Raw genomic sequence first — 15490 nt, 5'->3', positions numbered from 1 at the left:
ACAAAAGACAGAATTGCCATATGACCCAGCAATTCTACTTGGAGGAATATATCTAAAAGAATCAGAAACAGGTACTCAAAAACGTTTGTACATGCACGTTCACAGTAGCTCTATTCATAAAAGCCAAAAGGTAGATACAACTCAGTTGTCCACCAATGGAAAAATGGATAAAATGTAGTAGATTCACAGAGTGGAATACTACCCAGTCATTAAAATGAATGAAGCACAGATAGATACAAGCTACAATGTGGCTGAAACATGAGAATGTTATACTAAGTAAAAGAAGCCAGACACAAAAGGTCCCATATTGTAGGATTCCATTTATATGGAATATCCAAAATAAGTAAATGGAGAGACAGAAAGCAGATCCGTGTTGCCAGGGGCCCGAGCGAAGGAAGGACTAGGGAGTAACTGCTTAGTGGATACGGGTTTTCTCTTGTGGTTTTGAAAATGTTTTTGGAACTACACGAAAGTGGTGGCTGCACAATATTCATGAATACATATACTAAAGGTCACTGATTTTGGCTCAGGTCAGGCTCTCACAGTCGTGAGATCAAGCCCCGTGTCAGGTCTGCACTGAACATGGAGCCTGCTTAGGATTCTCTCCATCTCTCTCCTTCCGTCCCTTCTCCCACTTGTGCATATGCATGCGTTCTCTCTCTCTCTCAAATTTAAAAGTGTTAATTTTATGTTATGTGAATTTCACCTCAATTGAATAAAATCAAGAAAGATTTGTGCTCACACATATACACACACAAAAAAGAAAAAGGACAGCAGGAAAGTACTAACTTGGACAAGAGTACTAGAGAAAGCAAATATTGCTTGAAGATGATTCAAGTTTAAAATGACCATCAGCAGGTGCCTGGGTGGCTCAGTGAGTTAAGCATCTGACTTCAACTCAGGTCATGATCTCATAGTTTGTGAGTTCGAGGCTCACACCGGGCTCTCTACTGTCAGCAGAGTCTGCTTTAGATCCTCTCTGCCCCTCCCCCGCTTGTTCTGTCTCTCTCTCAAAATAAATAAATAAAATGACTACCAAGCTATCATGTGGCATGCTGCCAGCACCTACTGACGCAGATCTTTAATTGAGCTTTGAATGTCTGGTATTTTGACCTCCCTTTTTATGTAGAAAGCCTAGACAGTGGGAATAGTGCTACACGGCCCAGATTCCACTACATATTAGCCTCTGGGTAAATCTCAACTTCCCAGGCCATCAATTTCCACATCTGGAAAATAAAGTACCATGAGCTTTGATGGCACTGATGTGACCACCAAATGAAGTAATGCATACAGCATGTGTTAGTACAATGAAAAAACGAAGAAGAAAACAGAAATGGAAAATATTGTGGCCTACCTGCCCAATGAAACTCATCCAGAGGTTGGGAGAAACGACCTATGCTTTGGTTTTGGTTTGATCGCTTTGCACCGCTTTGCAAATTCTACTTCCTCCTCACACTGAATTTTACTTCGTAAGGTTGCTCTATGGGTTCGATGACAATACGCCCTAACGTACTTCATACATTACCAAGTGGTAGTTGAAAAGTTTGGTTTGAGAAAGGCATGTGTTCCAGGCAGAAAGCTGGATGGCTTGAGGTCCCAACTCTGCCACTTAGAATTTAATCCCAGGTAAGCCACATTTCCCATCTGCAGCATGGAGCCAAACAGGCTTTGGTTTAAAATCTCATATTGGGCCTTTCTAAGCTACATTAAGATCTGAGTATGATTGTCCTCTTCTGTAATAAGACATAATAATCATACCTTGCAGAGTATGTACAAAAAAGTGCTCAGGGCCGAAAATGGCATAAGGCAGATGCTATTATGACAAGTATATATTCCCATGCCTCATGCACCTGTGGCGAAAGTGGCTATGCAGCAAATGGTCATAGCCAAGGATGCTGATATGCAAGAATTGTTGAACTAGCATTTGCAAATAGGGGAGTAGAAGTCATTTGCAAGTCAGGATTACAAATGCAGATTTGGAAGAAGTTCATAAAAGGAAAGTAACAACCAAGAAAGCTAACAGGTTAGCCCCTAAAAGAGAAGAAAGAGAAGAAGAACCAGAATGATACACGTCCAAAATGTTCAAGAGAGAGTGTTCCGGAAGTAAAGCAGCTGGAGCACTGAGGGTACGAACCAGTCACCGAACTGAAGCCTGAGGTCAGGGTTCTGACTTAGACAATGAGATCAACAGTAAATTAACTCTTGAGACCTGTTACTGTATTTGGGGTTTGTTGTTTTTTGTTTTTTTAATTTTTTTAATGTTTATTTATTTTTGAAAGAGAGAGAGAGAGAAAATGAGAATGAGTGGGGGAGAGGCAGACATAGAGGGAGACACAGAATCCAAAGCAGGCTCTAGGCTCTGAGCTGTCCTGTCTGCACAGAGCCTGATGCAGGGCTTGAACTCATGAACCATGAGATCATGCCCATGAGATCATACCTGAGCTGAAGTCGGACACTCAACTGACTGAGCCACCCAGGCGCCCCGGCCCATTACTGCATTTGTAAGATGAAGAAGGCTGCATGTATTACATAAATTCAAACATCTTTTCTAGGCCTCATTTTCCTAAGAAAGTTGTAAAACGATGTAGCCATTTCGGAAGTGGGGGTAAACTACAAAACTTTAGTCTGTGATAAGACTGTGGCAAATGATTTAAAAAATACACACTGGAAGTTTTTAGGAAAAAAGAAAAAAAAACCCAGAAATGATAATAAGTAGCAATAAAGATAATTGCCAAAATAAACAGCAACCAAAAAGTGGCAATGAGGAATCATCACACATAAAAGCATGAGAAGGGGATTCGAGTTGGTACTTGAATAACCAAAGCAGAATGGCAAAAAGAATTACTTCTGTAAAGCCGCGGATTTCACGAAAAGGTGGTTAGTCACCGGTCACCTGCGAGCGATCCATTTCATTCCCAAGCGACAAACAGTAAAAGCCTCCTATTGCCTCCTATCTGGGTTCTCGCTGCTGCTCTGGTGCAGGCTGGGAACCAATTTGCCTTGGTCTGGGGGCTGTGCCCCCAACTGCCAAGAGCTAGTCTTGCCCACAGGGACGGGTGGGGGAGCGTTTTCCAAGTTTTCCACAGTGAATTGGAATTACAAATGTAATTGAGAAAATGCTCTAGAGAAGAAAACAGGTGGATTTAGAAACTCGGTTCAAAAAGTAAACAAAAGGAAGGTGCTGAACAAGGCAAACACTGGACAGGGCAGAAGGCAATTCTGTTGCTATTTTGTCGGAGGACTGGGGACACATGTACATAACTGAATGGACAATGGGAATTCTGGAGCATCTGGGTGGCTCAGTCGGTTAAGTGTCCAACTTGTGCTTTGGGCTCAGGTAATGATCTCATGGCTCACGGGATTGAGCCTGCTTGGGATTCTCTCTCTCCTGCTCTCTCTCAAAAATAAATGAATAAACTTAAAAGAACAAGAAGAAAATGAAAGAAAAGAAAGTGGGAATTCTGCGCAGTCGGGCAGAGCTTCTCAAAATGATCACTCAGGGATGTTGTCAAAAGGCAAACTGTGATTCAACAGGTCTAGGGTGGAGGCCCCAACAGGGCTATGTTGATTTGTGGAGCCTGTTGATTTCCTTGGTATAAACACTTCCACCATGAGAACTTCAAGCTACCACCATGAGGTCACTGAACACAGAGTTGGGAAGAGACACACACTTTCGGCTGGAGAGGCAGTACAAGCTGGCTCTAACACACCCAAATCGCTACATTTCCAAGGCACTCCTAGATGATTCAGATGCTGCTGGTCCACAGACCATATTTTCAGCCTCAAGATTATAGAAGACAGTGAAGCTATCTGGGGCTTAGGCCTGAGGCAAGGAAATGTGAGATCATTTAGGAGAGCGAGGAGAGACATCACCTAGATCAGGGGTTCTGAAGCTCAGCATTATGGACATTCTGGACTCTTTGTTTTGGGGGGCTAGTCGGCACATCATAGGACATGGGGCAGCATCCCGGGCTTCTACCCGCTGAAGCCAGCAGCATCCTCCTCCAGCAATCACAATCAAAAGGCTCTCTAGACGCCATGCATCTAGATTCATCTCTAAGAAAGGAAGGAAGGGAAGGGTGGTAACTCATACCACAAGAAAAGAGATACTGAAGAGCAAAAACAAGAAAGAGAGAAAGAAAAAGAAAGAAAGAAAAAAGAAAGAAAGAAAGAAAGAAAGAAAGAAGAAAAGAAAGAAGGAAAGAAAGAGAAATAAGGAAATCGCCTTAAACACACACACACACACACACACACACACACACACACACACCGCTTTAGTTAGCACCAGGCTGAACCAAGTAGAAAAGAAGACTGTATGTATATTTAGAAAGAATTTAGGCAGGATTCAAAGTTTAAAACACAAGGAAAGTTCTGGAGGGTAAAAGAAAGGTACTGACCTACGACAACAGGTCCATTGACTAAGAAGTAGGATCAAGGATATCTTGGGCTCTTAGACTCAAAATTGCTGTGTTCAGTCCTGGCTGTATCGTTTATTAGGTGGGTGATCCTGGGCAAATTATCTGACAAGTAAAAGCCTCCGATATGAAGACTTCATGGAGTTGTCATGAGTACTGAGATAATGTATGTTAAGTTCTGAGCACATGCTCAATTAATGTTAGCTGCTACTCTTACCAGCATCATTATTCTCCTTAAGAAACATATGCTTCATTGGCTACTGTTTAAACTTGTTCGATGAAATGTAACACATGGGAAGATCTTGCCTGGTGAGGCCTTACTTGTCAATTCTTTTTATAAATATTGTACTCATCGTGTGAGCAGAAACTGTAGCTGAAGAGGCATTAAAGTTGGGAAAGCCAGGGCGCCTGGGTGGCTCAGTCGATTGAGCATCTGACTTCAGCTCAGGTCATGATCTCATGGTTGGGGAGTTCGAGCCGCACACAGGGCTCGCTGCTTTCAGTGTGGAGCCTGCGTTGGATCCTCTGTCCCCATCTCTCTCTGCACCCCCACCTCTCTCTCTCCCCCCCTCTCTCTGCACCCCCACCTCTCTCTCTCCCTCAAAAAAAAAAAGTTGGGAAAGCCAAACAAACACTGACTGACTGATGTTCCAGAAATCACAACTAATGAGACAAGGGAAACGTGAATAAAAAGCCCATAAATCAAGAGGAAGCAAAAAGAACATTAAATTTTCACTGAAACTGGCAGGTTTTCATAGGGCTCCAGTTAGTATCAAGAAGATGTGATGAATTCTAGTACAGCTGCCAAGGATGACAGGTTTATAAGAACCAACCTGACTTCAAGTTGTTTATCCTACAACAACAGTAAACTGTGCTGCTGGTTTTTATCCAAGTCGAGAAGTGACTAAAACACAGAAACCTGTTGGGTGCCTGGGTGGCTCAGTTAAGCATCTGACTTCAGCACAGGTCAAGATCTCATGGTTTGTGGGTTTGAGCCTTGCATTGGGCTCTGCGCTGACAGCTCGGAGCCTGGAGTCTGCTTTGGATTCTGTGCCTCTCTCTCTCTCTCTCTCTGCCCCTCCCCTGCTCACTCTCTGTCTCTCCCCAAAATAAGCAAACATTAAAAAATTTTCTTAAAAAAATAAGGAAAGAAAAAACACAGAAACCTGCCTGTAAGTAATTTCTATAGATAATTCGAATATCAGTCTGGGGTATTCAGTAATATCACAAAGTATCCTCTTTCAGACGCTAGTACATACTGAGAACATATTTCAAGAGTACTACATTTTTCTCACTAAAATTCTTGGGAGGCTATGAAGGGTTCTGTCTGTCCCATGCACAACTGACCAATAAGGAAAGGGAAGCATTCTAGGTTTTAAATAGCTTCTGAGTGTCAGGACAGGATAACTGTTCCCAACTAGAACAATTAAGGACCCTTTAAGGGAAATGTAGAATTCTTCAGAGAATCCAAAATAGAGCCATTCTAACATGAAACTCATCAAGAGGAGGAAGTTATTAAAACCTTTCCTCTGAGATGTGAAAAGTAGTTTCCCTGTATAGAATTCCTTCAACCTAGCCTGCTAATTTCAAGCATCTTCATTAGCAAAAACAAAGAGGGCAAACATTATCGAGCATTCCGAGCTTATCATCTGTCTGTACGGGGCGAATCACTGGGAAGAACACTGAATGTCATCACTCTGCAGATGGCCAGGAGTCAGGGTACTACTCCAGCCAGCCACAGCCAACGGGACTTCCAAGTTTTCCAAAAATAGCTATGACTTACATACAAGTGCTCATCAAACACCTCACATACAAACTTGTAGGGAATGCTGATAGTGGCCATTGTGGCAGAGGTAAATGAAGATGCCTTTGATTAACAGGCACATGGTCCCCAACAAATTTAAGTATGACTTACTCTCCCTTAAAATAGCCTCTTCCCTAAAATCAACCCAACGGTCTCAAAACTAAGATGTTTCCCACCTGTTTTGAAGTCACTGTCCTAAAACAAATAGAAACGATCTGTGAAACCAGAGAAAATCCTGACTCAGATTCCAATGGGCATTTGTGAACACCTAACAATAGCATCCCCATTAGAAATCAGCACATGAAATACCATCCACATTACTTTCATTTTGGAGCCCAGGACCAGGAGGTATCTCTTACTACAGGAGTTCAAAAAGGAAGTGTGCTCACTTCCACAATACTGCTCTCCTGTGCGCAGGAACACAATAAAGAGCCATAACCGGTTTCCCACGTGGAGGTATCTGACAGCTTTGTATTGTAAATGTTTATGAAATTCCTCATTTCCTAACTCTCATTTGCATACCTGGCACACGTTTCCCATTCGGTCTCCAAAAAGCACAGTAGTTGAGGGGTGAGGAGGTAATGTTGTTATAGCATTCCAAAGCAACCTTAGAAGACATTCTCAAATTGCCTATTTCCCAAGTTTCTTCACACGGGCATTATCGGCCTTTTGATATGCTCCCAAACCAGTGTTCCACTCTCACCCACTTAGCCCAGAAATCCCTGTATCGGTTTCAATCTTCTCAGATAATAGGAATGGGAAGGCATTTGTGAGCATACCTTGTATTCCTCGCGCTGTTCCTCCTGCCTCCTTAAAAATCCAGGGATGAATGCACTGGGGAGGTTGATTTTAAAAAAAAAAAAAAAAGCGAGGGTGGCAGGGGTAAGGGAAGGGAGGGAGGGAGTGGTAACCAGGACCCCTGGTCTTTTTTACAAGGTGTTGATAAATCCCTCCTTTAAGTCAGCTAAGTTCGGTCTGCTTAGACACTTCAAAACACTACTGTATAAAAGGGACTTAAAAATGAAAACAAACAACAAAACCCACCTAAGCTGCCACCTTCGGAAGTTTCTCACCCAGGTCAGGGCCCACGAGCGCTCCCCCGAAAAAGCCCTGATGCACACAACCCCAAGTCCTGCCCTTTATACCTACTCCCCTCGCAACATGAGCTCGCTGCGGACTCGAAGGGCGTCCCCGATCCCTGCGACCCGAGCCCTGCAAAGACTTCAGCCCCTTCGCCGGCGCACTGCCCTCGCCCCCGCCCGGCCAGCGCCGGCGACCTCCGCAGCCCCCTCCCGCCCCTAGCCCGCAGCCCCGCAGGCCCGCCCGGGCCCGCGCCGCTCCGGCCCGCGCCCCGCAGCCCCCTCCCCTCCCGGGACCCCGAGCCTCCCTCGGCCCCCGCTCGCCGCCGCGGGGCCCACCGAGCCGCGCCGGTCCGCTGCTCCGGCCGCGTCGTCCTGCTGCAGCTCCGCAGTCATGGCCGAGGCGCCCCTCCGCGGGTCATCCGGCTCCCGCCGCCGCCGCCAGCCCAGCCTCGCAGGAGGTGGAGGAGGAGGAGGAGGAGGAGGAGGTGGTGATGGTGGTGGAGGAGGTGGAGGCGGAGGAGGCGGAGGAGGCGGGGGAGACGGAGGCGGAGGAGGAGGAGGTAGCTATGCCCCGCCCCGCCCTCTACCCCTCTCCGGCCCCGCCTCCGCCTCGAGCCCGCCGGAGGCTCGTCCCACACGCCCCGCCCCCCGGCCTGCGCGCGCACGCAAGGCGCGCGGCCCGGGGCCGAGCAGCTCTGCGTGCTCCCGCGCACGCAGGGTTCTGACCCGGCGCGGGTCACGTGACTCAGGCCCCGCCCGCGGCTAACGGTCAGCGGCGCCGGCGTTCCGGGGCTGTTGGCGCCCAGGAAATGGTTTGGGAAGCGTGGACGACTCGCTGCGCGCCACCCCCCCCCGGCCGTCTCGCGGAAGAGTTCAAGCTGCTCTCGGCCTCGGGAAGCTGTCTGGAGCCCGCGCTCTGGGCCGTTTCCCACCTGGCAGTAGAGTCGCTTGGGAGTCCAGGCGCTGGAGGGGTTACCCGTCGTTTGCAGGGAGAGGCGGAGGCTGAGCGCCATGGTCTGGCCAGAGCTACCCAGACGGGCCAGACCCCCTCATCCCTGCTGCCCAGCACCCGCACACACCTGGGCGTGGGGAGTGAGTTGCCGCGTTGTCCCCTTTGCGGTTTTCTGGAGTTCAAACTAGAATTCCAATCTATTTGGTTAAGCCCGAGCCAGCTGCTCCTGACGGCGTATTAAGAACTCAGTGCCTCCCCCGATCTGAAATTGCATTTTCAACAGTTTGGTGGAAATCCTAACTACTAACCATGTTTCACATTATTCACGTGTTATCACTGACCGCCGTTCGGTTGGCACCCATTTGGCTGTCCCAAATCTCAGTAGAGGCCTGGTGTGGAAGAGCCCTTTTTTAGCGGTATGGTTATGCCATTTTCCTGATCTGGGCCTCTGGCGGTATCTTGGGTGTGAATTTGGTGTGGATCTTGGCCTTTCCCCCTGTGCTCCTGGCGTTGTTGCCCATGTGATTGTGATGTTTCACCTGCAGGCCTTTCTAGTCTGCCCGTGAGCCCAGCTTGTGGCACCAGGAAACAGGTGCAGAACAGGAGCCGTTCCCGTCGGAGACCTGGCTACTCACAGGAGCCGGGGCCATGACTGCTGCTGCTTTTCACCTGGAGACACAGAGGTTCCCCTTTCCCTGACAGGTAAACTGACAGAGTGATCAGAATCTTCCACGTGCAACAGGCTGACTGTGTGTGTCTGATAGTTGCAGGACTTTTATGGTTATGCCTTTGCCTTTTTTTTTTTTCCCCATGAGTTCTACACCTGAGGCTCATGGCCTCAACCCTGGAGTCACGGCAAAACAAGTTGATTTCTCAGTATGATTTATTTACAGCTTCGCATATTTCTAAGTTACCATCGAAAGCTCTAGGGAAATTTCTGTGTGTCTTGACCATGTCTCTGCAACAACTCGTTTTGTCTTTGCACATTCATTTTAGGAAATTGCTTGTTTAATGGGAGTAAATGGGGTGGAAAACCTGTAACTTATTCATGAACACTTCCTTGAAAAACTACCAGACACCTCCTACACTCGTATTTCTGGGGGGAAAAAAAGTGTATACAGGCCATTTGGTAAATAATAGGCCCCTGAATTTTGATTGAGCATCTTTCGGCTGTGTGGATCTAAACAGAACTCCAGATCTAATAAATTCGATATAATCAGTTTGAGGGCTCTAGATTGACAAATCCTCTTCGCCTCCTTGTGTTTAACTACCACCTGATCTTGGACACGGTAGTCAGCTAGAGACACCCTGTCCAAACAGAGTATTTAATGAAGAGTCTGCGTCAGTGCTTGGCCATCAGTTGGCAAGTTTCATAGTGATCAAATAGCAAAAATGGACATCATGGAACATGCGCTGTCACCACAGAAAATCTTTTCTTATTCCTTCTTGAAACCCATACGTGAAGGCTCCAGAATAATCACATTATTAGTTGATAATCCTTTCGAGAGTGTTCAGGAAAAAAAAATAAGGGGCAATAGCAAGTAATTGACATATTTCAAAGGGGAATCATAGTTTTGGGGCTATTTTCCTGAAGGAGAAATTGAATTTTTTTTCTTTCCCTGAAAACTGTTTGCCCCCATGCTAAGTTACTTTCTCTGAATCAATGGATTTATATTTCTGTTGGTGACTTACTTCAAACCCAAAATAGAATTTGTATTGTAATAAAATGATCCCATTTTGTGTTATTGAATACTTGTGTGGAGCTTGTGGAATAAAAGAATGAAGGGAACGTGTTAGGAAAAGAAAAAAGGAGAAAGACGGAAATGCATACTTCTATTTCTTCTCTGTTTCACTCTGTAAATAGTTTCTGCCACTGTCTTTGGAGCAGCTGGAACTGAGAGCTGAAGGCTGAGGCTGATTGACAGGTATGACTGTTCTCTGAGCAGTGGATTCCTTTCCAGGAACAATCTAGTCAGAAATGTCCTTACGGGCCAGCTTCTTAGCAGTTAGGAAAATGGCCTTTCTCACTATTTTGGAAACAGTATGGATATTTCTGTTATAACCCCTAGATTAAATAATTAGATGAATTACAAGGTTAAATTATAGGTGTTCTGAAAGTGTCTCAGAAAAGGCTCTCTTTGGCTACTTGAAAAACGAATTTCTGGCCTTCCTGAAATGTGTATTGTAGGCAAATGTAGTTTGTTACCCATTCAGTAAGGTGAATGAGTTCATTTACATTTTCAAGGTATTTGGCCTTAGTATGCAAAATAACAACCTCATATCTCCTTGTTATTGTTTCTCTAGAAAACAAACACTAAAAAAGAAAAAAACATAAAACAAACATCTTAAATCTGTTTTCTTCAGAATTCATGAAAGCCTTTAACCTGTGGGATTCAATTTTCCTTTTATAAGAAGGTGAGTATAACTTTAGCTTCCAGATTGAGAGGTGATAAAAAAGAACCAGAAATAAGCGTACTTCTGCAAACTTGATTTTTGACAAACCAGCATTGTAGACCAGTGGGCGTCAGATGAACTTTTCATAAATGGTACTCAGACAACTAGATATCCATATAAAAAATTAATTTTGGACTCTTAGCTTACATCATAAGTAGAAACCAGTTTGAGGTGGATTAAAGACTTTAAAAAAGCAAAATTAAAAAAATTTTAAACATCCATTTGGAGATTATACTTTGAGGATAGGAGAACTTCTTTAAATCAGATACAAAAGTACAAACCATAAAAGAAAAGTTGGTAACTTTAATTAATGCTAAAATTAAGAATTTCTCAGGGCGCCTGGGTGGCTCAGTCAGTTAAAGTTCCGATTTTGGCTCAGGTCATGATCTCATGGTTCGTGGGTTCAAGCCTGGCGTCGGGCTCTGTGCTGACAGCTCAAAGCCTGGAGCCAGATTCTGTGTCTCTGTCTCTCTCTGCCCCTCCCCCACTCACGCTCTGTCTCCCTCTCTCAAAAATAAATAAACATTAAAAAAAAGTTAACAAAAGATTAAGAATTTCTCTTCGTTAAAAGGTACCATGAAAAAAAAATATCCACAAACTGGGAGAAAATAGTTGTAACAATGTAACTGATAACATATTAGTATCCAGAACAAAATTTCCAAACCTTGGCACTGTTAACGTGTTGGGGCCAGATACCTCTTTGTTTTGAGGCCTGTGCAATGCACTGTAGGATGTTTTGGCATCATCTCTGGCCTCTCCCTACTGGATGCCAGTAGCTCTCTGCTGCCTACCTATGACCATCACAAATGTCTCCAGACCTTGCAAAACGTTCCCTAAGGGGCATATTCTCCAGTTGAGAACCAACGATCCAGACGAGGTGAAAAACCTTTACAAAAGAGACAGTGTAATAGAAGGAACAGCCAAACGCTGTGCAGATGCTGGATAGAAAAGGAAACCCAAGCAGTTGAAAAGATGCTTAAACTCACTGATAATGAGGAACACAGGAATTAAGACCACAAAGATGCCATGTCATGCATCCAGTTGGCAAAAATTTTTAAATACCACAATTACAAGTGTGGTCAAGAATGTGGAGCAATGGGAGAACACTTACACACTCGCTGGTAGTGTAAATTAGCACAGCCACTTTGGAAAAATTTGGCATCTAGTACTAAAATTTGAAGTTGTGTGTGCGTCACATTCAGCGTGTCCTAAGTATGTATCCTAGAACAATTCTTAGTGTTAGTTAGGATCTATGTGTAAGATGTTCTTAACACTTTTAATGGCAGATGAAGCAGGGATCAACCTAAATATATCAACGGTAAAATTGATCAGTTGTTTTGTGTTGTCATTCGATGGAACTTTATAGAGCAGTTAAAATGAGTGAATTACAGCTATGCAATAGCATGGATGAATCTTAGGAACATAGTACTGTAGGGGATCAAGCAAATCACAGAAGATGGCACATAACGTAATTCCATTTGTATGAATTACAAAAACCATCAAATAATATATCATCTAGGGAGATAAACATGGTTAAACTACAAATGAAAGCCTGAATATTATAAACACAAAATTTGAACTAGAAGCTCTGAAGGAAGGGATGGGAAGGGAAGGGACAGACAAGGGAAGGGAAGGGATAGGGAACGGGCATATAAGGGAATTTACAGGTACTCCTAATGTTCTGGTTTCATAAATCAAGTGGTATTTACATGAGGGTTCATTATATCATTTTACATAAATTTTATTAACTACTCAGTAATACAAAAGTTTAAAAGAACATTAAACTTAAAATGAAAAGCCTATCAATCCTTGCTCTAATGATGTTTCCGTGCCCTCAAAAAATATTGAGAAAAGTCTCTGTGGTTTGCAGGTTACCCTTTTGAATGCCGGCTGATGCATGAGGCAGAAATTTAACATTCTCTGAAATTAGGGGCCCCTGCGTGGCTCCGTCGGTTAAGCATCCCACTTCGGCTCAGGTCATGATCTCGCGGTCTTTGAGTTCGAGCCCCAAGTCAGGCTCTGTGCTGGAGCTCAGAGTCTGGGGCCTGCTTCAGATTCTGTGTCTCCCTCTCACGCTCTCTGCCCCTCCCCCGCTCACACTGTGTGTGTGTGTGTGTGTGTGTGTGTGTGTGTGTGTGTGTGTGTGTGTGTATGTGTGTGTGTGTGTGTGTCTCTCTTAAAAAAATAAACATTAAAAAAATTCTCTGGAATTACAATTTGAACTATCACCAAGATAAATGAAAAATATTACCATTCCTTTTTATGCAGAGTGTGCCCCAAATCCATATTTTAGATGATGTCCAATGAGCTAGAAATTCTATTTTATAAAACATTTTCCTCTTTAGCTTCAAGATTTGGGGAAAGACTTCTATGTCAAAGTTGTGGCCTCCTACAGAAACCGAAAATATCATTTAAGATAAAAACCAGAAAGCTACCCAGGAAAAAAAAATAGAAGTTTGTATAATGCAGCAAGTACTAGAAGCATAAATTGGAACTTAAGGTGACTTAATGTTTTCACCCAGGGCCCCATTGAAGTGAAAAATCTTCCTCCTCAAAATATCAGAATTTGAAAAAATAGTTGAGGCCAGAGTAACTAATACAAACTTGCCTTCGGAAATGCGGATGTTTTTACTGATCTGATAACTTGACCTTGGAAGAAAACAGAACATTTTTAGAGGAAGTAATAACTTTACTGAGCACTTATAGGCTAGGTGGTGTCCTGAGTGCTTTGCAAGTATGAACTAATCCTCACGAGACCCTATGAAGTGCTGTTATTATTAATACCTCCTTTACAAATGAAGAAACCATCACAGAAAGGTAAAGTACTTTGCCCAAGACTTCTCCTATAAAGACGGGAGCCATGATTCTAAGCTAAGCAGTCTAGCTCTCTTTCCATAGGCTGAGGTAAAATATAAGATTCTGGCTTAAAGAAACCCAGGAAAGATGAATCATTAGAAGAAACAGCCTGTAAAGATTTCTCGGAGGAGGTGTTACCTGAACTGAGTTGACAGAGAAAGCAGAGAGTAAGACAATGGGAGTCTTGGCAGGCCATTAAAGACTAGTTATAGGTGGAGTTAACCACAGGTCCCAGTTTGCCTGAGGCAATTACGGTTTACCCCCTGTTTTCCCCGGAATGATTTTTGGTAGCTTTTCCTTCCTCAAACTTCTAGGATTGGATGTTAAATTGTCTGGTCATCCTACTACAGAGCAGTTTATCTTGAAAGTAAGCAATTCCTAGAGAATCTCACCGTAGTATAACCCAAAGTCTTTCAGATATAACTAAAATGCAAATCTCTTAGCCCTGTCTGATTAAGTATGTATCATTAATAAGAACTGGTTCGTCTGTTTCTAAGGAACATAGCCAGAGGGAGTAGAGGGCACCCCATTGAAGGTGGGTGGGATCACTGCCTGGAGACCCTTGCCCTTAAGGGACTGGGTAGCTTTTTCAGTTTTGTAAGCCATCCTCTGTGGCATTTAAGGCCTAGAGGTGCCTGAGAGCCATCCCGGAAGAGAAAGGAGACAACGTGGAGTTAAAAGGGGGGAAAATATTTGATGGTCTCTGCCAGAGGGGGGCAGAAGTTGAATGGGTTTTTGTTTTTGCTTTTGTGGGATTTTTTTCTTCCCATGAGAGAAGAGAGTTTTAGAATTTTATTTAGACCTGGAATGTTGAAGGGAACAACTTTAAAATTTGGAAACAGTGGTTTGTTGGAGTATTTATTGTCTCTTCTACTTCTCCAGAGTAACCAGAAAGTGAAAACCAAAGGAAGACAGTGTCCTGAATAGAGTGGACTCTTGAGCCATTTTTCTGAGGAGCTGCCACTCCGTAGAGGGGACATCAGTTGTGTTCAGGAGGACAGGTACGTAGTGTGTGCTTTGGGCTGGCAGTTCAGAGAGCTGGTCTGTGCAAATCAAGATTCTCTAGTACCAAGGAGTAAAAAGATTTGGAAAAGTTACTTAGCTCGAAATTACTAGTCATGTTATTTGAAGTAGAAGATTCTCAAATTTGGTTCCCTTAACTTTATGAGAAGAGGAACAGTGATCCCCACAATTATTGTCATATGTTAAAGCTCATTAATTCATTGGCAAGACAAAGAGAATGGAATAGCAGCCAGACCAACACTCTGGCTTGATCATGGAGAGCAGATCCATGATCTGGTTGTGACCTCGCTGGGAGAACGTGATGAAAATACTTTCCGCATTATGAAGTGACACTTAAATAAGTTTTGATTTTTATAAAAACAAGATTTGCATTGCTCAAACTGAATAGGGTCAAGAGCCCCTTTCTGTCACTTTGTGGACATTCAAGGAAGCCTGCCTGTTCAGAGCCAGTGCTAGAGGTTCCTGGTTGGGGAAGGAGCACTTATTGAAGCAAAAGTTTAACAAAAGTGATGTTTTTGTTTCTTTTCTTGTCTAGGAATTCATTCTTAGTATTTAACCATACTAGAAAAGCCATATATGGTGTATATTTTGGCTTCCCCCCCACCATGGACACACATTATTTGGGAATCTCTGTCTTGGTTATCATAAAGACTAAAAATCTGAAGCTTTGGTGTTGTAAGCCCTTACCTTTTTTTTTTTTTTAATTTAAATTCCAGTTAGTGTAGTGTTGGTTTCAGGAGTAGAGCCCAGTGATTCATCACTCCCATATAACACCCAGCGCTCATCCCAACAAGTGCCCTCCTTAATGCCCATAACCCATTTAGCCCATCCCCCCCCCCACCGACCTCCCCTCCAGCAACCCTCAGTTTATTATCTGTACTTAAGAGTCTTTTATGGTTTGCCT

At 43.8% G+C, this 15490-nt stretch overlaps 2 protein-coding genes across 6 annotated transcripts in view; one reads left to right on the top strand and one right to left on the bottom strand.

Moving 5' to 3' along the window:
- The window catches only part of USP28 (ubiquitin specific peptidase 28), a 66990-nt gene extending 58309 nt beyond the window's left edge, over positions 1–8681 (bottom strand). For 2 of the 5 annotated variants that reach the window (XM_027036547.2, XM_027036551.2), the window contains exon 1: positions 7638–7839. In XM_027036547.2, the coding sequence (XP_026892348.1) occupies positions 7638–7694 (57 nt within the window). In that variant the 5' untranslated portion in view covers positions 7695–7839. Of the gene's footprint in view, positions 1–7637; positions 7840–8561 lie in introns of those variants that run through there. The other 3 variants (XM_027036548.2, XM_027036552.2, XM_053204091.1) reach the window with 2 other exon arrangements.
- Positions 8682–8743: 62 nt separating this feature from the next.
- Positions 8744–15490, top strand: part of HTR3B (5-hydroxytryptamine receptor 3B) — a 63040-nt gene continuing 56293 nt past the window's right edge. The window contains 3 exon segments of the mRNA XM_053204092.1: positions 8744–8955; positions 10118–10178; positions 14446–14564. The gene's annotated coding sequence lies outside the window, so the exon portion shown is untranslated.

This window comes from Acinonyx jubatus, chromosome D1 (genome assembly GCF_027475565.1).
Source record: "Acinonyx jubatus isolate Ajub_Pintada_27869175 chromosome D1, VMU_Ajub_asm_v1.0, whole genome shotgun sequence".
NCBI classification, from domain to species: Eukaryota; Metazoa; Chordata; class Mammalia; order Carnivora; family Felidae; genus Acinonyx; species Acinonyx jubatus.
The sequence above is the reverse complement of the archived record's forward strand: the minus strand, read 5'-3'. Positions and strand labels throughout refer to the sequence as shown.